Source organism: Ursus arctos, unplaced genomic scaffold (assembly GCF_023065955.2).
Source record: "Ursus arctos isolate Adak ecotype North America unplaced genomic scaffold, UrsArc2.0 scaffold_16, whole genome shotgun sequence".
Lineage (NCBI taxonomy): Eukaryota > Metazoa > Chordata > Mammalia > Carnivora > Ursidae > Ursus > Ursus arctos.
Genome location: NW_026622830.1, coordinates 16,556,779 through 16,580,131, shown reverse-complemented (window position 1 = coordinate 16,580,131; position 23,353 = coordinate 16,556,779). Strand labels below are relative to the sequence as shown.

At 46.8% G+C, this 23,353-nt stretch overlaps 1 protein-coding gene across 2 annotated transcripts in view; it reads right to left on the bottom strand.

The window, feature by feature from the left end:
* The window catches only part of PTPRT (protein tyrosine phosphatase receptor type T), a 1,022,164-nt gene extending 1,003,330 nt beyond the window's left edge, over positions 1–18,834 (bottom strand). For both annotated transcript variants that reach the window (XM_044385622.3, XM_044385623.3), the window contains exon 1: positions 18,747–18,834. In XM_044385622.3, coding sequence (XP_044241557.1) covers positions 18,747–18,834 — 88 coding nt within the window. The remainder of the gene's footprint in view (positions 1–18,746) is intronic.
* Positions 18,835–23,353: the final 4,519 nt, after the last annotated feature.

Here is a 23,353-nt window from a genome sequence, read left to right as displayed (position 1 = left end):
AAATCTCTATTCCACAGCAATTTTCCCCATGCTAGTATGAATTTCTCTTGGCAAATAAGTTATTTTTAACAAAGAGCCTTAGGCTGTAAACTTGCTGCCCGAGAGGAGTCAGGTCAAGCAAAATCAAAGGAGTCAGAGAAAGGAGAGGAGAAGCACACTTCTCTAAGGAAACGTCATTGGCCTGTCCCTCAGCTGTCCTCTGTATGCTATTCCAGGCCCTCTTCCCTCTCCCTTTCTTTCAGCTGTACTCCTCTTTATACATTTCCTCCTTCCTGCTCCTCCCCTTCTACTAAGCCTTCACTCAAGCTTCTCCTAAGAAAACTTGCCATTATGATAACAGAGCTTTCCGGTTACCTAAGGTTTGCACCTTAATCCAATTTACTATTCCAAGTATGTAAATTCAGGGTTCATTCAAATGAAGACATCATGCTGAATACCGTAGCGGACACCCAAAGAGCCATGTCTGCCAAGTTTTTAAAGACATCCCACAAATTTCCCTTCCCATTTACATGATACAATGGGGTCATGGTATGCACCCCAGGTTCGAAATCTGAAAAGCAGGTTTGGTGCCTTGCCCCAGCCCTCCATACCCGTGTAGCCCTAAGATTCAGCCTCCTATGTGTAAAAGAGTGGTAACATTTATTAAGAGCATGGATGGAAATGAAGTGACATACCTGAACACACTGTATGAAGCTTTATAAAAATAGAATCATCGGTATTAAAGAAAACAAATCAGCCTTTTCTTATAACTCAAGGTTATCCCTAAAAAAAAATCAGTTATTGTATTCGGAACCCACACCTGTTTTTCCTCCTGACATCATAATTGTCACGACTGCCACTACACCTTCAGCAAAGCAATCAGGTGGGACCGTGGAGGCCTTCAAGGGAGCGTAGCATCCCCTGCCTGTGTGCCCAGCAGCTCTGGCTCCTGAGTTTAGTAAGACCTCAGTGCTGCTTCTGATAGTTCTCCTCCCTCTCCTCCAGCAATCAGGCCATCACCCCTTTTATTTACCACCACTGTAAGCATGTCTCCCTGGAGTAGCCGGTCTCCTTCCTTCTAAACCCTCTGGGCTCAGAAATCAAACATGAAGCTGTTAGAACTGTGTGTAAAATAAAAGATCTATGGCCTCTGGAGGAGAGTCTGGGGGCTCTCCCGTGGAGTAAAGACAAGAGCTCTGTGTGGCTTTAACATCGATGTGGTGGCCCAGAGGCTCTCTGGCTTCTTTCCGGGATCTTCACACACACTAGAAGGTGTGCCTTCTAAACAGTAGGATTCGGGAGAAGAAAGGAGTTTTAACACAATGTCTAGTATATGGTTACCATTCACTGTGTCTACATAAGACCTTGCTTGGTGCCTACGTACATGCATAGATGTATGTGTCCCTGCATGTGTAATATTCAACAGCAATGAAATTGTGGATGTATTTGAAAGGGAGAAGAAATTCCCACTTAACAATGATAATAATGTTCACTCTACTGATTCACCACTGTACCTATGTTCTTTCACATGATGCTCCCAACAGTCTAATGAGATAGGCAAACTCATCTCCCATTTTCTGATAAAGAAATCTAAGGTTCAGAGAGCTACCTAATTTGCCCGCGGACATACAGCTAATAACAGGAAAACGAGGAATCCCAGGCAGTCTGACCCTACAGCTAGTCCAGATGGGAATGAAAATACCTCCAGGGATCATCGGGAATTCAAGTCACATTATCAGTTTTTCCAAATGAAGAGCAGTAAACTCTAAAATCCACCCATCAAATTGAGACTTATCATGATTCGTATATAAATTACCAACTCTCAAAAAATGCTCAGAAACCACCATTGCTATTATCACTTGCCAGGTAGTTTATATGCATCATGTCAAACGATCACAACCCCCTTGTCAGGCTGGTAGAATTATTTTCCATCGACATACAGGGAAGCTAGGCTCAGGAAGGGACAGTAATTTGCCCAAGGACCTGCAGCCAGTAAGAGGCAAGAGCCAGGATTTCAATTCAGGTCTCTCTGACTTCCACGCCTATTCTCTTTCCAACATGTTGAGTGACTCAAGATAAAATATCTTTCAACACACACTATTCTTTTTTGATGTAATCAATCTTTGCAATTCAATAGATTCTTCTGAATCTTGCAGGTTCAGCTTTGAAATTGAAACAATATTGGCCTAGAAGTGAGCACAACTTGGTGAAAACCCAGGCGCGGGCTGTAAATAGCTGTGCAATGCTGGTGATGTCACATGACGTCACTCAAGCTGCACTTCTTTGTAGTGATCCAAGTTCACAGAGACTTTACAAAGAGTAAAAGGAGGGGCGCCTGGGTGGCTCCACCGGTTGGGCATCTGACTCTTGATTTCAGCTCGGGCTGTGGTTGCAGGGTTGTGAGATCAAGCCCCACATCAAGCCCCGTGTCAGGCTCCACATTCAGTGTGGAGTCTGCTTGAGATTCTCTCTCTCCCTCTCCCTCTGCCCCTCCCCCCTGCTCATACTCTTAAATAAATAAATACATACACACATACCTTTTTTTTCTTTTAAAGTAAAAGGAATAACGTGTGACATACTGCATGTGCCGTGGTCCCTGCCACGGAGGGTGCTTTATGTTATTCTTTCCTTAATACATCAATGATTATCTTCCTTTACAAGAAGCACAGGTAACTGGTTCAAGTTCAGATTGACAGATTTAAGATAAACCAGCCATTACTGTGTAATAGAAAATACAGAATCTTCAAATCAAGAGTAAAAATGCTGGAAGGGATCTTAGGAATCCCTTAATATCCATTCGTTCGCCAACATTAAGTGAGCACCAACTACGTACAGATCAGCAGTGAACAAAACAAACTCCCTACCCTTGTGGAGCTTCAATTCTAGTAGAAAAAAAGTCAGAAAATAAACACCTAGATAAACAAGAAAAACCTTTAAGAAAATCAAGTACAATGAATGGAAAGAGCAAAGCTCCCTCCCATTTGGCTTTTATGGAAAGTGACCTCCAACCAGAGGGAGGACTTAACGGGCCAAAGGACCCACAAGAGACTCGTGGTGCATCTTTGCTCTCTAGACCAGTAGCTCTCAAATTTTCACATGCATCAGAATCACCTGGCAGGCCTGTTAGACCACAGATGGCCAAGCCCCGCCCCCAGAGTAGGTCTGGGGTGGGTCTCAAGATTCTGAATTTATAAAAAGCTCCCAGGAGATGGTGATGCTGCTGGTCCAGGGACCACACTTGGAGAACAATTACCGTTGAGGAACACAGCCATATGAGAAAGTGGTGAGGCAGAAAGGGAGGATATTAAATACCCCAACCCTTCTCTCTCTGCCCCACAACCTCCTCCCAGTGCTCCTCATCTGCTAAACTCAATCAGAAACAAGTGGGCAAAGGAGTCAAGGTCATGAGGCCTCCTGGAACTCAAAGCGGTAAAAAAAAAGGAGTCCATTAATGCAATCTCCCCCCTTACCCCTTTCCACATTAAAGGGTACTAATGGCCTCCTACTGTTCTGAGTCTCTAGATGTCCCAACATCCCTTGTGGGGTCCCTTAACCCCATCCTACCCCATAAATATTTCCTTCATTAAAGTCTCTTGACACATTGGAGCTGAATTCTGTTTTCTGTCAGGATCCAGAGGCATATACCACCAGACCCAGAGAGCTCCTCTAGTGTTGACAGTTTCAGAAACTGACAAAAACTGTTCTATTCCTTCCTACACCAACATCTATAAAATGCAGTTCAAATGTCAGATAATTCTTTTTTGCTATATACATGTGAGTTGTATATGCAACTTGCAGGAATCTGCATAGCAAAGGCAATGGGACCACTCTGAACAGAGCCTTGGGTAGACATCAGAGTAAGCAATTCATCCTGGTTTACCTGGTACACTCCTACTTCTAGCACTGTAGGTCCCATGTCCTGGGAAATACCTCCCCCCTGAACAAATCGGGACAACTGATCACCCAAACCATGTACCCTTGTACTCCAAAGAGCTCCAGCAATATTGTTCCAGCAATAGCACCACCACCAAAAATGGCTAGCATTTACTGGGCACTTTCCATGAGCCTGGCCCCATGTGAAGCTTTTTACATATATCACCTCATTGATTTCTCAGAACCATGCTACAGGCAAGTCACTGCTATTAGCTTCATTTCACAGATTATAAAATAGAGGCTCGGAGGGCTCAAATAACTTGTTCAAGGTCATATGGCTTGTAAGTAGCACTGCATCGACTTGAACCCACATAGTCTGAGATCAGAGCCTGCACTTTTAACTTGCTATGGTTTCTGTCATGACAAAGCAGATGGGTCCACCTATACCAGACCAGATTCCATGAGAAAGGTAACCAAGGAACTACCAAAAGGTCATTTTCAGGAGCAGGCTTGAAAACTGCAGTCACAAGAGCAGAAATGGAGAGGGGATTTACACATTCTCTATTGTAGGGCACACAATGAAAAAGTCATTGGAGAGGTACTCGGTGCTTTTGGAAAACTACACAGGCCCTTATATTTCAGAATCAGAGATTTTTGCAGGAAAATCTGTGACATTTAACACCTGATACATCCTACAGATTCAAAGGCAGTCTCATATGTAAGAGGGAATAATAACCACCTCCCTTAAATCTACAAGGTGGCTATCCTGTGGGCTGAATGAACTCAATAAACTATGTGCAGCCAAAAAGCATTTTCCTAAAATGCTTTGTGTGCTGGAGACCCAGAGGTCCACAGCCCATAGTCTGAGATGACCCCCTCATCCCATCTGAGTTCCTGGGGGCTATGGCATCTTTAGCTGCTAAAGTTCCCAATGTCGAATCAGTGTCCACCACTTCTAGGGGCTCAACTTTTGCTCCAGGACAAGTGAGGGTCCTCCCTTATGAATTACCTCCCTTCAAGATTGGGATGATTAAGACAGACTTATTGGGAAGAAGATGTAGCTTCTTTCTTAGGAAGAGAGCCCCTCTCTTCCATACCTCTTCCTGCCATAAAAATCTTCTAACATTCAACATCACGTACTGGTTAAGATCCTACACTCTGAAATGAGATGACCACAAGCGTGACTGGCCAACCCCTCACACCTCCACAAAAATAATTCCCTTCTCTGATACATGGGATTGCCATGCCTGCTTCATGCGATCACCATGAGAATTTAAGAAAGCTTTAGAACCCCCTGAAAGGAATGTTCATTGGAAATTTTGAAGAAAGGCTTTCCACCCAGGAATTTCAAAGAAGACCTAAATTTTCCACCTACATGTGAATTTAGCACAGCACCTGGCACAAAGTAAACCAGAGAGAGAGCAGAACATCATGGCTAAAAACACAGATTACAGCCTCAAATTACTTGGGTTCAAATCCTGGCTCTACCACTAACTAGCTGTATGACCTTGGCCTTGCTACGTAACCACTTTGTTCCTCATTTTTGATGATAACTGAACCCATATAATAGGACTGTTACGAAGTTTCTATAAGTGACAATGAGTAAAGCCTTTGAAAAATGGCTGGCTGGCTGTAAGTATGTAAAGCATACAATAGCATTCGTGTTTGCTATTTGGTAGACATTTCCTCTCCTGCATTGATTCCCCTGGTGTTCAGTTTGAATCCTTCCTGCTCTGCAGACATACCCCAGTGCGCCTATGATTTTCATAACTTCGGAATCTGTTTCCCTATTATTATTCCCCTATCATCCATCATCTCCCCAAATTACTTGTCATCTTCTTGTATTTTCTGCTTTCCATCCCAACATGTGCCAAATGCTCCTCTCCTCCGTATACTCTTCGGGATTTAGAAATCTTTATCCCAGGGGAGTGAAGATTCCTTCTGTCTTATTCTAATCCAGACTGTTCCAACGGAGCTGCTGTTTGAAATGAACAATCCTGGCAAAAGATTCTGTTTGTTTCATCTCCTAGATGTGGGGATTCCAAACATATATTCCTTCTGAAAACAAACTATGGATAGCATTAAATAATAAAACCGATTAATCAGGAAGGGGTAGATTTTTATAATATGTAACCTCTATCAAAAGTCTCAAATGATTTGATTATCAGGGTGCCTGGGTGGCTCAGTCGTTAAGCATCTGCCTTCAGCTCAGGTCATGATCCCGGGGTCCTGGGATCAAGCCCTGCATTGGGCTCCCTGCTCTGCTGGGAGCCTGCCTCTTCCTCACCCATTCCCCCCGCTTGTGTTCCCTCTCTCGCTGGCTGTCTCTCTTTCTGACAATAAATAAAATCTTTTTAAAAAAATGATTTGATTACCAGGGAAAAAAATAAAAATGCTAAAATCAGACACTAAAACTCAAGCCCTTAAGAAACACAGACATCAGGGTGCCTGGGTGGCTCAGTCGTTAAGCATCTGCCCTCGGCTCAGGTCATGATCCCAGCATCCTGGGATCGAGTCCCGCATCGGGCTCCTTGCTCGGCGGGGAGCCTGCTTCTCCATCTGCCTGCCGCTCCCTCTGCCTGTGCTCTCTCTCTATAACAAATAAATAAATAAATAAAATCGTAAAGAAAAAGAAACAAACGAACAAATGAACAAACAAGCACAGACATCATCTGGTCATTTCGCAGACTGTAAAACTGTGCCCAGGTTCACAGCCCCTCCTAACACTGAAAAGATTATGCAGTATGACTCCTCTATCTCAAATGTGCTTTTCTGGGGCCCCAAACAAACCCAGGGACAGAGGCTGTCCCATGGCAGAATCTCTGTTATTTCTCCATGGAGGTACAGGAGAGAGAAGGGGGGGGGGGGGTGATAGGCACTGATACCTAATAAGGCCTGCTCCCTCAGGGCCCCAGTCACTCACGCACAAATGTTTCCCCTGCATCTACAACACAAATCTCTACTTCTCTCCTTCTAACCAGATGCAGGGGTCTTAGGATTCCCCACAGGAATCCCAATTACAGACTTTAAAAGCAAGCATTCCATACAGAAAACAATACCTAAATTTGTTTTGAAAGAATGATTGAAGGAAGCAACACATATGGTTAAAATTCTTATCATCCGCACTTTACTGACAAATCTTAAATTCCAAGGGGATCATTTTTGAAGGAAATAATTTAAATGCAGACATACTACAAAGAGAAGTGTAATTAACACCGATGTTCTTCTCTATCAAGAATTATCAACTAATTTTAACAAATTTTCTTAAGTGTGCTCCCCTTTCCAAAGGAAACAGAATATTACAGATAAAGCCAACACGCCTTCCTGTACCACGTCAGCGGCATTTCTCCCCATTCCCCTTCTACAGACTGTAGCCTTCCATCCTGCACTGTTTACTAAAACAAACATGCACAGCTTGACTGTTAATATAATAGTTGGTTGTTGCATTGAGAAAATCGGTTCTTTTTTCTTCCAACAGAAGAGGATGTGCCCCTGCCGATGCTGAATTTGCTTCATGAACCAGAAGAGCCCAATAATGTCTGCAAATATGCCTGAATAGATACTCGTATTTTTAGGATAAGATCTTCCAAGATGCTGATATTGAAGGTCAGTGGCACAGCAAAAGGGGGGCTGCTTCCGTGCGTAAGCAGGATTCTACCTGATGTCACCAGCAACTACGGACCCCATTAGGGAACTAGAAGCCAGAAAAGGTCAGGCCAAGATTTACTACATCTGCCTCCCCTCCGTGTACTCAACTCACTTCCACGATATCCTGTGTCTCTGGCTAAATAAATCGGGAACTTACGGAATGTCGGGAGCACATTCCAGGTCTCTGCCAGATAATCCAGAATCCATCCGAAACTATGCCACATGTGTCAGAAGTGGGACAGGCGTGACGAGCTCGCCATCATGGCCAGATTTAGTCAGAGATCAGAAACACCAAAGTAGGAAACAAGAAGTAAAAACATGCCTGAAACATAAGAATTTTTATAAAAGGGTCCAGTCAAGTGGCCCTCATTCACCCACTGTTCTTCTGCCTCCGACCACCTGGACCTGACATGTCATAAAATAGATGGCTGAAGGCATAACCTGGAATCTTCTATATGACCCAAAACGGTGGCTAGGACTAAGGATCTCCAAAGGGAGTTAAAACCCCAAAAAGCAGGAAAACACCTGAAGTTTGAGCCAAAAACCATGGATCACAAAGAGCAGTCCCCCAATTAGACATGTGATAAGGGAACATGGCGTAGGGTAGGTACCGAGGACCCCTAGAGCTCCAGGAGGAACAGGTGGGCAGCAATTTTCCAGGGACAAATGATAGCCGCTGAGGTTTGGGAGATGAGAGGAAATGAGAGTGCAACTGAGAGATGTTTCAGTACTTGCTAAGCCAACTGTCAGGTAAAAGCAATAACAATATGCTTTTGTACACAAGTGTATTTAAATGCATGCTAAATGTGTTATTTGTGAGAAGAGATAAAGATAAGAAAGGTAAGAAAGCTGACCTCATCGGCCTTTACTAAAAAAGCGACCAGTAAGGGGAGTAGTCCCAAATTACACAAAAACTCTGTTTTAAAATACGTGCACAAGAGTCACATCCTGGAACTCCGGGATTTGTTCAGGGTAATTGCACTCCTCCACCAAAAATGATGTTCAGAGGGTCAAGTCCCAGAAATAATGTTCTTCTTGGAACATACATCCTCTGAGCAGAAAGTTTAAAAGACTGAATTTAAATGGGAAATTTGCATTGACAGGCATACCCCCCCCAAAAGTGTTTCGAACCTGTGTTTGAAGCAACGGTGGGTGGTGCCGGGGCGTGGCTAAGGGGCTCGCATGTTTGAGCTGAGCGTCACAGAATTCGATAACTGTTAAGTTCCCTCTTTTTCAGGAGGCTGCACAGTTCCTCTGTAAAACTAATTTAAATGGCCTCAAGATAATACAACGCAAGTATTAGAGAGCAATGCTCCCAGCTTCTGAATAGAACTGACCAGTCCTCCCACCCCACCCCACCCTGCCCCATCCCTGGTTTGAGACAAGTTAGAATCTTGGCTTAAATCTTGGTTTCTGACGTTTCTGAGTCGAAAACCACTCCCTCCACCCCAACACGCACACGTTTCCAATAATAAAATAAAAAGTAGGGGAGCCTGGGTGGCTCAGTCAGTTAAGCATCTGCCTCAGCTCAGGGCACAGTCTTGGGGTCCTGGGATCAAACCCTGCATCAGGCTCCCTGCTCAGCAGAGAGTTTGCTTCTCCCTCTGCCTCTGCCCCTCCCCACCAACTCATGCACTCACTCTCTTGCTCTCTCAAATAAATAGGTAGAATCTTTAAATATATTCATATATATATATATATATGTTTATATTTACATATATAAAATATGCACCAGGTGAAGAGATGGTATAGGGACAACAGTCAGCACAGGGAAGAATCACCAAATAAAAGAAAAATAGCAGTGAAAACAGCAGGTGGCCTAGATCTGGAAACAGGAGAAGGGTGGACATGGAAATAACCGTGAAATCAACACTGGCAGAGTGGAGCTGCACAAAGGCCATGACCCCTTCCCCTACATGTGGCTGTGCAGGAGCCCCGGCCTAGACCCCTTAGGGAAATCATGCCTCCACCTCCCTCACACCGGGGTGGGGGGGAGGGGTTGCCTGTCACCCAACTCTGCACAGCCTGACTCAGCAGGACTGAAGAGGACAGTTAATAAATGAAAACGTACTCAAAAATCCAAGCCTCTGAAAGTGTTAGAAAGACAAACATTTTCCCCAGGGGGATGAAGGGCAAACTAAAGGTGTCCTAGCTTCCTCCTTCCCCAGGGCCATCTTGTGGAAAGCAGTCCGAGAGGGCTGGGGACCGGAGCCATCGTAAACCAGCAACCTTCCTGTCTAACCACAGATGCTCAGTGGGCAAACACAATGGGGGTTTTGGCACCCCCCTGCCCACCTGCCAAGCCAACAGGCCATCTGTGACATTAGAGAAATTCCCAGAGCAGGTCCCCACCAGGAAGTCCAACATCTGGTCAGCCCATTTTGATTTTTGACAAAACCATCCTTCACTAGAAGATCTCATGGTTCCAAACCACTGCTACCCTGAAAAAAATACTATGACTGAATTTCTTCTGTAATGACCGTACTGTTACAACACTCAAAACTTAGAGTAGAGGAGGATATGTTCTGATCCATATAATAATCAGTATATTTACATGAAACCTTTTAATCACTGTAACTTAGTAAATTCTCAACGCCTGTTTTATATGACAATAAAAAACCCCTCTGGAAATGGGTCAAAAAGGTCCAAAATAAGTATCAATTTTTAAAACTGGGATATCCAAACATAATAAAAATATTAACTTTCAGCTAAATTATAGCCCTAATCTGTTGGTGTTTTCTATAAATTAGTTCTTGTGGAACCTAGACACTAGTGTGAGAGTTTTCTAATCTTATAAGAACTTGATAGTACTTCAACTTTTTAAAGTTTGAAAAGTTTTCTGATGGGCCTTCGTGTTAATTCATTTTTACCTTCGGGCGCTCCTAATTAACTTTTCTTTTCTTTTTTTTTTTTTTTAAGATTTGGACCAAGTCAATTCACAGACAATGAATCTCTCTACTCAAAGGCCTTTAAAGAGCAAAAGCTTGACACTGAACTGACACTGATTCTTAAAATAATAAAAAGAATTAAAAGATTTGAACACACTTTAAAAGTTATATTTGTATTTTCCTCCAAGATACAAGGTTTCCTACACTTATCTATTTTTTGAGGTTCGGGCAGTAGGCGGCTCCTGAAACAGCTTCTGACGATCCCCACTTCCTTCGAGCCCGTACTTGACTCCCTCCCCCTGCAAGGAGGCTAGACCTAGGGGCTTACCTTGGACACACAGAGGCTGGCAAAAGTGATGCACGTCACTTCCCCATCAGGTTACAAAAGACTGACTTCCGTCTTGCTCGCGCTCTCTCCTGCCCTCTCAATTACTCGCTCTGATGGAGCTGGCTACCATGTTGGATAGGGGGAGCCTCTAGCCAACAGTTCCCGAGGAACTGAGCCCCTCACTCCAACCACGACCATGTGAGTGAGGCTGGAAGCAAAGCCTTCCCCATTCCAGCTGAGTTGACAGGAGCCCCAGCCAACAGCCCGTTTGCCGCCTATGGGGAGATCCACCCAGCTGTGTCACACCCAGATTCCAGACTCCAAGAAATGGTGAGGGATAGAACTTGTTACCCAGCAAGAGATAACAAACCCAGTTCCCTTAGAATGACACTGGGACACTTGGGTACCCCCACAAACTTGGTACCCAAGAAACACTGACGGGTGAGTTCATCTGGACCCAGGCACTTAGGCCAATTCCAAGATGCTTTAAAAAAAGAAGCAGTGGCATCAACTTCTAGGCTATACTCTGAGCACGCGTGTGACAGTGACAAAATTATTTTTAATTAGATCAATAAGTTCTTGCGCTCAAATCAATCTTAAAAAATCAAAAAGATAAGCAGCCATAAATGCATGCTATTTAAAATATCTTTCTATCCCTCACATTACCTCCCGCCCTGTTTTGCTCTGTTCTCTTCCAGTGTTCCAACAAAACTCAGATTCTCATGTCTCTACAAAAAGAACCACAGCTCCTTAAAATAAAAAATAACTGACTGCTCTATGTTGGCTAATTGAACACAATAAAAGAAATAAAGAAAGAAAGAAAGAAAGAAAGAAAGAAAGAAAGAAAGAAAGGGGAGCGCCTGGGTGGCACAGCGGTTGAGCGTCTGCCTTCGGCTCAGGGCGTGATCCCAGCGTTCTGGGATCGAGCCCCACATCAGGCTCTTCCGCTATGAGCCTGCTTCTTCCTCTCCCACTCCCCCTGCTTGTGTTCCCTCTCTCGCTAGCTGTCTCTATCTCTGTCAAATAAATAAATAAAATCTTAAAAAAAAAAAAAGAAAGAAAGAAAGAAAGGGAAAGAAAGAAAGAAATGAATACAAAGACAGCAGTCATACCAAAAAACAAAACAAAACAACAACAAAAAAACTGCATGTTTGGGACAGAAAACCTAGAGGTGAGCCTGGAGACCCTTACTGTCACAGGAAACTAAGGACGCTCTCAAAGACATCTGAAAGTACTGAAGAAGGATCTGGTTCAAAGGGGCTCCTTTGACCAACCTGTGACCATTTGAGCAGCAAAAACAAAAGTCATAATTATAGTCAGTGAGAGCAAATTCAGACTATCCAAGGCCACTCGTTCCTGATGATCAAACATTAAGCTCCCTTTAAAAAGTTCTCCTCCCTGACATGAATCCATTAACTGAGGCTTCATTCCAAAGAGCCAAATGCACGACTCTGAAAGAATGAATATGTAAGCCCCCACCATGAGTTTTGGGAGGATCAAGAGAATGGCTTTGTGATCTCATGATCAGTTTCAGAACCACTGGGATACAAAAGAGGAGTAAAGCAAAATCAAGGTGATCCGAGAGGAAACAAGCTCCCTAGTGTCCTGGGAAGCTGGAGCTGGGAATGTGGGGGACAGCAGGGCTTCCTCCCGGGGAAGAGGACTAGCTTTATGAGGCTGAGAAAAGTTTGAAGTTAGTAAACATCTTTTTAAGAACAGCATATGGACTGCCAGTGGGAAGTTCTCCTGAGGTGTGGATGGAAGCCCCCTGTAAAGGCAGGGAAAAAACGCAGGTACGGAGCTGTTTTCTCACTTTCTGGCAGCTGTTCACCCTGTTAGGAAACTAAAGGGCCAAAAACATGTTGCATCTGCTCCTGCTACAGGGGAGCACTGACTCTTCTGTTAAATTTCTACATCCTTGGCTTAATGAGAAAGAAAACTGAATGAATGGTCTATTCTCTCCCCCCACCAATCCATACCCTACCAAAATACTCCACATACACGCTATTCATGTCTTCAATTTTAATAAAATTAGCACTCAAAAAAAGCTGTTTCCATATTCACTACTCAACAATGAACAAAGCCACCTAATCGCTCAGATCCTTGTCAAAACTTGAGAGTCGAAAACTTTTTCGTTTTTGCCAAACTGATGAAAGGTAAGACATGTTAGCTCATTGATTTAATTCAGTCTAAAGAGTCTAAAAGAACAAAGGAAAAAAAACAACAACGACCAAAAATAATGCCTTGCAAATAACTCGTGCAAAAGCCTATTTTGGACATGGGCAAGGGATAAGTAATAGCAATGCCTGTTTTGTGCCAGGCGCCTAGCTCGGGAGTAATCTCTGGCTCTTACAGCAGTGAGGGAGGCATCAGTGTGCCCACTTAACAGATGGAGAAATAAAGGTTCAGAATAGCGAAGCAACTTATCAGGTTCATATCCAGGGAGCCAGGATTTGTAGAGTTAAACAACCATCACCTTCTTCCAGTTTTCAAATCTTTCCATTACGCCAAAATATTCTCTTGTGCCCAGGGGCTATAAATCCCTGCTCCTACCACCAGCCCCAGGCAGCCACTGATCTGCTTTCTGTCTCTATAGATGTGTCTTTTCTGAAGAGTTCATGTAATACATAGTCTTTTGCATCTGGCTGCTTTTGCCTAGCCTGTTTTTTGAGGTCCATCAACGTTGTAACATGTATCAATAGTTCATTCCTTTTCATTGCTAGTAGCATTTTATTAGATGGATTCCCAGTTGATGGACATTTGGCTTGTTCCCAGTTTGGGGGTTTCCGTGAATTATACTGCTATGAACTTTCACGTATGTATCTTTGCGTGAATGTATGTTTTCACTTCTGTTGGGTATATTCCTAGAAGTGGACTTGCTGGGTCCTACGGGACGTGTACGTTTAACTTTCTAAAGAAACTGCCAAACTGACATCACCATTTTTTGTTCCCTCCAGCATCAAATAAAAAATTTAAGCTGAATATTCAAGAAATTGAAAAGATTTCAGATCTGTTCCACTCATGCACCAGTGGCTGTGCGTGTGTGTGTGTCAGACATTCTTCAGCAGCCTGACTCCGGTGTGGAAAAAAATTAAGTCTGTAACACTGTGGACTTCAATGTATTAGTTACCTTCAGTTTATTAGTCACCTGCCAGTCTGGCGGTGGATCTGGAAAGACTTACAGGAGCTCCTGCCTATGTAGACAACTGGGGTAGGCCAAGGGAAATAGCGCTGACATTTTGGGATAAAACCAGCCAAATGATGACCATTCCTGAATGGCTGCTCTCACCTTTTCACCATTCTGCCTTTTTGACACATTTTCCCATTCTCCCAACTTCCCAAAATTCCCATTTTTCACAGTTGACTTCTAGAAGATCCCTTAGGATCTATGCCTGGAATACTCATAGGGTCCCTCTGTATCATCTTTAGAACCTACAACTCTTCCCAATAATCAATAAATGGCATTATCATCTTCATTTCCCCATTGCTCAGGCAAATAAGAGTGTCCAGCAAGACCACATCAAATTCCAAATCACATGACCCCAACTTGCCACCTGGCCCAACTGGACACAACACCATCAATCACCACTGCATCTTATTATCATTAATCTATATTTTTTTTAAAAAGCCATGGTCTTCTTCCTCTGCCAACCAATCTGAATCCATTTTATAAGATTTCATGAGACACTCTGTTTGCTAATATCTACATGGAGTTGCCTCCTAGCCCCAATTCTGTAACGTGCTTGCAAATGCTATTAACACTTGTCGGACATGGTTTGTTTTCAATAATCTCATAGCTTTTTTTATTTATTGGAATGCCACAGCCCTCTACACGTTTACTTATTTTTTTGCTTGTTTATCGGGTGCACAAAACATCTCCCACCCTCCCAAGGCTCCCAGAGCGCCAGGCACTGGATTTTTAGGGTAAGGAAGAGATGGACATGGACCAAGGGACAGAGCCCTGAGGCAAGGAAGAGGGGACAAGGGAGGGAAGATATTCCCAAATATTTTCCTGTTACAATGTGTAACCATCTGGGTTTTTATCAGTTCTCACTTAGAAGGTAAATGTGCTTAAAATTAAACATTCTGAACTCTTGAACGGCCAAATGTATCAATGTCCACTGTTTTGTACTAAATCTCTTTCTAAAAGCAGTTGCAGGGGCTCCTGGGTGGCTCAGTTGGTTAAGCGTCTGACTCTTGATTTCAGCTCAGGTCATGATCTCAAGGTTGTGAGATGGAGACCCGAGTTGCGCCCGCACTGGGTGTGGAGCCTCCTTAAGAGTCTCTCTCCCTCTCCCTCTGCCCTGCCCCCCCTCAAAAAATAAATAATATAAAAGCAGTTGCAGGGACTCAAGTCCCCCCTTCCAGCCCCCAAGAAAAACTAAAAATCGTCATCAAAACCCAGCCATCTAATTGTCCACTCATAACTGAGCTTAACATCAATGCCCCCTTGACCTCTGTCCACACACCAATGCCAAGGCAAGTACCAGACCAGGCTCCCCTTTAGGATATAGCACTACTGGGCACCGGCCAACTACTCCCTCTGCATACATCGTCCTTAGTCTTCACAAAATCCAATGAGGCAGCTACAATTACCCTCACTTTACAGATGAGAACCTGGGGATCGGAGAACGTAAATGACATTCCCAAGCTTGCATAGCTGGAAAGAGGCAGAGTGGAATTCAAACGGAGGACTTGAGACTCCAAAGCTCTTACTCCTTTCCCTAAGTCAGGCTGCCTCCCAAGTTAAACTCCCCAGGCCCCCATCAGAGTTGCCACAGTCTCTACTATCTCCCCGTCATCGTCAATAAATATTTATGAAGGACCCACCGCCTACATGCCATTGCTCTTGTTTCCACAGCAACATGCTGTCAGAGAGTCATGGGAGTATCCCGTGCTTAAAGGAGCAATGCCGTCCTGTCCTGCGATCATGGCTCTGAAAGGTGACAGTTACACTACTACCCTGGACAGACGCCGTCACAGCTGGCAGCCGGGGAGCCTGCAAGCGCTGTGCTAGGGACCAGCAAGCAGAAAGGTAGTGGGTTTTTACCCAAGAAAATGGTCTGCTTTCATTGTGGATGTGTTTGTGATTGTTGCTGAAGCAGAATCCAAGCCAGGTTTGCACATTAATTATTCTTTTATTAGGAAAGAAATCAAGCAATCCAGGAGAGAAAATAAAATTTGACTGTACTGCTAACAGCTCCCCCGAGATAACTGGCAATGAGTATCGAGTTAAATGACTACATCGCTAACAATTGCAATCTCAAGTCAGTCCCCTCTACGATCCATTTTTGCTCGCAGTGTACAGATGCTGAAATCCACTAGTAAATGGACGAATTATCCCCCCGTATCTGTTTGTTTGTTTCTCTCTTGCCCTATCCCAAATGATATTTTGCCACACTCTCAACAAGCTGATTTCAAATGCTTTTTTTTTTTTTTACTATCATTCCTTACAAACATCATCCTTGGCTCGTGAAACACATCCTTAGAATAGGAAGAAGGAAACTGCCTTTTGAGGACAAGCTCTCGCCACTGACTTTTGGACATGGTGACCAACATGGTACAGCAAAACATATCACCCTAACTGTGTACTAGACGCAAGTTTACAAATTTAAAGTGCTTTTAAGACAGGGAATTTTCAGATTAAAAGAATATGGAGAGCACGCCACTGAGTTTTAAAATGTATTATTTACCCGAACTTGACAAAAGTTTTAAATAAAGATACTTTAAAGGAAATCAAGGCATTGTCATATTTGTACTAGATCTGGATTCCAACAATTTCAGCATTTAGAAATAAAGTAAGACGATAAGTCCACTTTAAAAAGTCAACACCTGCAGAATTCCTGCATCTATAAATGTAGATGCTTGTGAAGAAATCTGAAAAAAAAATCTAATTTAAATGGTCTAAGACGTTAGCATTAAACCAAAAAGGAGAGAATAGATATATACAGAAAATCCCCATTTTTACAAATTAATGAGGCTCTCTCGAACGCAAGCTAATCCCACATGTTTAAGGAGTCCCTGGAACAAACACAGTCACTTGCTAAATTAGTACGTTTGCAGAAGCCACTCCGCTCAGGTCGAACCAAATGAAACATATGAAGCCTTAAGAGTAGATTTCTTCCCAAACTGTATTCCTGGATTGCTTTTCTTTCCCGTGTGTTCCAAAGAGCAAACAAAGAAAAGGTGCCTGCTCCTCACACTTCTCTAAATGTTTTAACAAAAGGCTGCTGAATAAACACATTACTCATTTAAAATTTGAAAAGAAGTTCTATTCCTGAGATGAAAGCAACTAGATTTGCATTTTAACAGTTGTGGGCGAGCGCCACCTGGCGGGAGCATCGCAACAGGCGTGCTTTCTGCATTGGACAGCTTCCTCAATCCGGCAGGGTTTTTTACCGCATGCTACCCAAGAACCGCGGCGGAGTATTTTTAACACTGGGAGGTTTTTGGTTTGGGTTTTTTTTTTTTTTTTTTTCCGCCGCGGTTATGTGAGTACTGTTAATGTGTGGCAGGCCCGCCAGGCCGTGGGGAAAAGTGAAAATTTAAGTCGCAAATCACGCCGGAGTCCCCAGGACTGCCCCCAGCATCCTCCTTCTCTCCCCTCTTCAGCACACCTAATACAGACTCAAAACGAGAACAGGAATTGTACACCATCTTTAGGAAGGTGTTGTGCCTGTCCCTCTGCTCTCACTTGTTAACCTAACCTTCTAGCTTCACACACCTCAAAGAAGTGCCCTAGTCACCTAACTTCTCAGCCACAGAAACAGGCTGTCCCTTCACAAAGTCCCATACTCGGTTCCCATTTTGGTATGGCGCAAGAGAGACGCCAGTGCATTTCCACAGGAATGTCACTCGAGCGGTTCCTAACCTCAAAAGCAGCCTGCTTAAAGAGGTTACACTTTACCGAAGCTTGTTTCTTTCCCTTTTTTCTTTCTTTCCTTCCTCAAGATAATATATGGGCACCGCTGTTACTTAGCAATCGGAAACTAATCTTTTCCTAAATCTCACTTGTTTGTCTCGGCCTCTGCCTGTGATCCCAGCAATCTCCGCTCCTTGTGGTCACACCAAAGCCAATCGATGGTATGAAACTTGAAGGTGATTTTGAACTTGGAAGCATAGCTGCACCACTCCTTCCCTTCTCTCCCTCCACCTACCGCCCACTCTTTGGGGGCTCGGGGCTGGAAGCTGCCTGCGGTGGGGCTTGGTGAAGTCTAAGAGCCGGGATGGTGGTGGTCTCCTGTGCGTGCCAACTTACCATTAGGAGCGCACCAGCCCCCCAACACTTAAAACTACCTCTGCTCACCTCCTTCCTATGGCTAACCCCAAATATGAGTGCCCCTCAAAAAAAAAGAAAACTTTTCAGGAAAAAACAGGCTCACTGGTCGAAGCCACTCTGCTTGAAGGGCCTTAACTGGGGCGCCATACACTCCGCCTAAAAACCACGGGCTAGGAAGGAGGTAGTGCTGTCTTGGTCATTAACATCAACATCCCCACGGTGCCTTCAGCGGACTGCTTCAGGACTAGCTGAGGGGCGCGGCGTATTTAGAGCAAAGTCTGGAGCTTGCCTTCTCTCCCTGGAGAAAAGAAAGGCCACCGCCCCGGCAGCCTCAGCCCGCCGGCGACCAGTCCTCCCCCACGAAAAGCGCGCGCTGCCCCAGAAGCTGCGGGAAAGGAACGCTCCACCCCGGGCGTCGATGTCGTTTCCCTTCTCGCCGCCCCAAACACTCAAGTGACAGATTCCGACAAGTGGGAGGCAGCAAGTGGAGACATACGCAACAACCGCGAAAGTTACTCCAGCCCGGGGGCCGTCAGGAAAGTCGAGCGGGGAACTTCGCCAAACGCGGGCTGCCGGGGGGACGCGCGGGCCCGGGAGCGCCCGGACGCGTCTGCCCGCGCCGGCGGCAGGGACCCGGCTCCGGCCCTCGGGGCGCGCCCCCCGCGAGCCCGCACAACTTTCTCCCCCGAGGGCCCCCGCGGCGGAGGCCGGGCGCACCGGGAAGGGAGCGGGGCCCGGCGGGCGCACTCACCTGCGGCGCTCTGTGCCCGGGCGCCGGGCAGCGGCGGCAGCTGCAGCCGCAGGAGCAGGCTGAGGGCGAGCGCGGCGAGGCTAGCCATCCGGGCGGCGGAGGGCGGCTCAGCCCCTTCCCGCGGGGGCCGGGGCCGGGGCCGGGGCCGGGACTGGGGCGGGTGCGGGGCGGCCCCGCATCGCCGGCGCGGCCGCACGCAAGGGCTCGGCGGCGCTCCCGGAGCCGGCGCCGCTGCGCTCGGAGCCGAGGCGCGGCGCGAACTGAGGCGGGCGGCTGGGCGGGGGCGGGACGCGGGGGGCGGGGGCGGGGGGCGGTGTCCCCCGAGTCCTAACGCCGCCGCCGTCGCCGCCGCCGCCGCCCGCCCCGCGCTCCGCCCGGGCCGCGCACACACCCTCGCGCGCACGCCCGCGCCCCGCACACGCCCGCGGCCGGCACCCGCCGGCTCCCCCGCGCACCCTCGCCAGGGCTGGCCGACTTGGGGCCGCCGGCTCAGTCGCGCGACCACACGCAGCACCCCCCGCGCGCACCCCCGTGCCCCCACGCGCGCCAGGGTCCTCGCCTCCTCGCCGCGCGGCGCAGCCAAGCATCGTCTGCCCGACTGGGGCGCAGGTACCGGGGGCGGTGGGGGGAGGCGGGAGAGAGGGAGCAGCCGTGTGAACTCGGAGTGGGAGAACAGGTGAGTGGCGGGCCGCTGGGAGAGGAGGAAGGGAGGGAGCGGCGGTCTCAACTTGGGATTGGGGGGGGAAGGGGACAGGTGAGTGGGGGAGGGGGTCATCTGCCCTAAACTGGGGCGGGCATCTGCTGGCGAGGGGCTCGGGCACGCCCTGAGAGGAGAATTTCATCTAAGAGTCGACACCCCGTTCACCGCGCGCGCCGCGCGCGCGCACACACACACACACACACACACACACACACACACACTCTTCTGGGAGCATCCCACCTCCTCAGCCTCCCAGGCACCCCTCTTATTCACCCCCATCTCTCCCTCTCCCGCGTGGGGGTGGGGAGAAGACTGGGCATGAGGCATCCCTCTCTCGCTCACTGCCTTCCCGCTTTCCCGTTCTCGAGAGACAGAACCCTGTAGCTCTTTCCTTTTTCTTCCCGGTCTGAACAAAGACCTGGTTGGAAATGAAAGCCTAAAACCACAGATCAGAGTCCGAGCTGTCGCTTGCAGCTCTCAGGCTGGGACTCTCCTGGGAGCCAGGATCTCATGGAAGAGACCTGGAGCCACGTGGGTCCTGGCTGGGGGCCTGGGCTGTAAAAGCTGGGGACAGGAACACCTAAGCAATGCTCAAGGAATTCACACTTTGTGAACCTGGCCAAAGCCTTCTTTCTGTTCCAGCACAGCCTTCCCCCTGCCCCACCCCTTCCTTGCTGGGATTCCAGGGATTGGACTGGACAGACTGTGGGGCAGAAATATGAAAGTCAGGCATGGCTAGGGTTTCCAAAAGTGGGAAACCTCAGGCTCTGGATTGAGTTGCTGTGGCAGAGAACAGGAGGCCTCACTCTCCCATATCCCCAGTTCCCTCAAGGTTCAGTGGACCAGGACTGCTGCTGCTGCTGGGGCAGGACCAGTGCCCAACCTTGGCACCAGGCTGTTCCTGCCCAGGGTGAACTATGGCCCTCTATGCTTTCCCAGCTGTCCTCCACACCTGGAGACTGTCCCCTCTGTTCCTTCAGGAGTGCATGCTCTCACCTGCTGCCTGACAGGGCTCTGGTGTCCAGTCACACACCATGCTTTCGCACCTGCTGTTCCCTCTGCCTAGAAGGCCCTTCCTGCATCATCTCCCTGGTAAACTCACGCTGGTCCTTAAGGCTTCTCTGTGAAACTTTGGCAGAGAGCCCAGTGCTGATTGGAAAAAAAAGAGGCTGCTTTCCCCATCTGCCTCCCATCAGCCTGGGGAGCTGGGGAAACCCGGCCACATGCTCACCACTGGCTCAGGACTGAGGTCAGTGTCAGTACTGAAGAGAGGAGGCTCAGGCCTTGGGGTGAGTTTGTGATGTCCGGAAATTATGGGGTGATGCTCAGCCCTGTAGCTCCTTTCAATTCCAGTCAAGAAGATGGCCTCTTGTCCTCGGGATGACTTTACCCTTAACCCCATGGGACCTTTGAGATCAGTGTCCCCATCCACACAATGGCTTCCCTTTCAGCTCTGTTGGGGGCCAGTAGCGGTCAGACATTTTAGCTGCAAATCTCTTAATCTGAGCACAATTTTGGGGGAAGGTTGAACCATGGGGCATTCTTTCAATAAGTGAACTGGCTGCCCACCATATGCCCAGAATGGCAAGACTGTGGGTTTGCAGCTTACAATAGATGTGGTCTGTGCCCTTATGAAATTTACAGTCTGGTGGGAAAGACTGGACAAAGAGAAGAGTGGGAAAGGACCTGGAGATGCAGAAATGGCCTCCATCTCTCCAGCCCCTCCCTGGCCCATAGTGATGGTCAGTCCTCCTGTGGGGAGCAAAGAACCAGGGGAAGATATCTTGGGCCATGGTGTCTCACTTACCCATGGGGAATGCCTAGTAATATAACTGCTGTTTTATCCTCATCTTACACACCAGGAAACTGAGGCTAAGAGAGGGCAATTACCCTATTTAGGGAGGCAGGGAGGAGTGGCTGCCACACTGGAGCCTTCTCTCTTCTCGCTGTGGCCCAGGGCACCACTAGCCATTTAAATTTAAAATTTAGAAATTCAGGGGCACCTGTCTGGCTCAGTCAGTGGAGCAGGTGACTCTTGATCTTGGGATTGTGGGTTCAAGCCCCATGTTGGGTGTAAGGATTACTTTAAAAAAATAGAATCTTAAAAATAAAACAAGTAAAATTTAGAAATTCAGTCTTCAGTAGCACAAACCACATTTTAAGAGTTCAGTAGCCACCTGTGGCTAGTGGCTTCCATACTGGACAGTGCAGATATAAACATTTCCATCAATACAGAAACTGTTAGACCGTGCTGCTCAAACTACAGCCCATGAGCCAAATCTGACCCACTGCTTGTTTTATAAATAAAGTTTTATTGGGGTACAGCCATGCTTATTCATTTGTGTACTGCCTATGGCTGCTCTTTGCAAAAGTTCTATTAGACACCGCTGCTCTGGAGCAGGGGTCAGCAAACCACCACCACTGAGCCAAACCTGGCCCCGATTGTGTTTTTATAAAGTTTTATTGGAACATAATCCTGCCTATTTGTTTATATATTGCCTGTGACTGTTCTCTGGACTACGGAGGCAGAGTTTAGAAATTGTGGCCCACATCTGAAAATAATTACCGTCTCGCCCTTGACAGAAGAAGTTTGCCAGCCCCTCCTCTAGAGGCAGTCTCACAGCACAATCTGATAGTCATTGCTCTAGAACTGGTTCTCAAGGTGTGGTCTTTGAACCAGTAGTATCAGCATCACCTGGTGATGTGTCAGAAATGCGAAGTCTCAGGCCCTCCCCCGGACCTACCAGATCAGAAACATTGGGGGGGGGCAGGAATCTGTGCTTTAACCAGCCTTCCAGGTGAATCTGGGGCACACTCAAGTTGAAAACCACCGGCCTAAAACACCCATGACGGATGTACCCACGAGTGACGGGCACGGTAGAGGTGCCGACGGGCTCCTGTGGGAACAGAGCCGTTGGAAAGTTGCCAGGAGAATAACAGCCCTTTGTGTGGCAAGGCCTTTGACGTCCCTCAATGAGGCCACGGCAGCCAGAAGAGGACCTCTCACCAGCCCCCGTGCCGGTGCCCAGGGCCCACTGCCTGGAGGTCCACCCTCCCACGGACTTGTCAGCACATTTGGAGCTGTCTCCACACATAAATTCATGGGCCAGCTGTCTCTTTGAATCTGGTTGCAAGATGAAACCATTAATAGATGTCAGACACATTGGCAATGATCTCTTCATTAATAATTTCCTCCTTTCTGAAGAAAAAAAATTAGTAACAAGCAACCATCAATAATTCAAAAATACAAGTTAACCTTTCTATTAGCAGAGTGGCTTTGCACACACCACGGACTCTTTCAGAGCCAATAGTTCTGGCCTAAATAGTGTTTTATGGCACAAATATTAATACGAATTAATGCTGTCAAGACGTGCAAATATAAATAATCCGAATGCAACTTAGAAACCGTAAGTAGTTTCCAAGTGTAACCTCATGATCCAGCCATTCTGTTCTGTGAAAACATGCATTGTCCAATAATATGGCTGTGTCCAAAAGCAGGACTTCCTGAAGGAATCGTTTTCAGCTTGAGGCCCTGGTGGTTAGAAAGATTTCCCTTGCCCTGAACCAACACTGCCACTCTGTCATTTCCTCCCTTCGCAATTGGCTCCTCTCTCTGGGAACACACGGAAAGAGCCTGGACCCACTTCCCAGGGACTCATTTGGACGTTGGTGTGCCCTAGGTAAGCATTCTTGATTCCTTACACACTGATTCTTACTTGGTTCCCAGTCTCCCACCATCTGGTTCCTCTTCTTGGACATGCTGTATTTTGGTAACACCCCTCTTTTGGGCGAGGCCTCACACCTGCCCACATTCCCCACGCCTCCATTTACTACCCAGGTGACCACGAACTAGTCACTCTCCCTCTCCAGTTCTGCTTCCCCATCTGTGAAATTTGGGTGATTATTC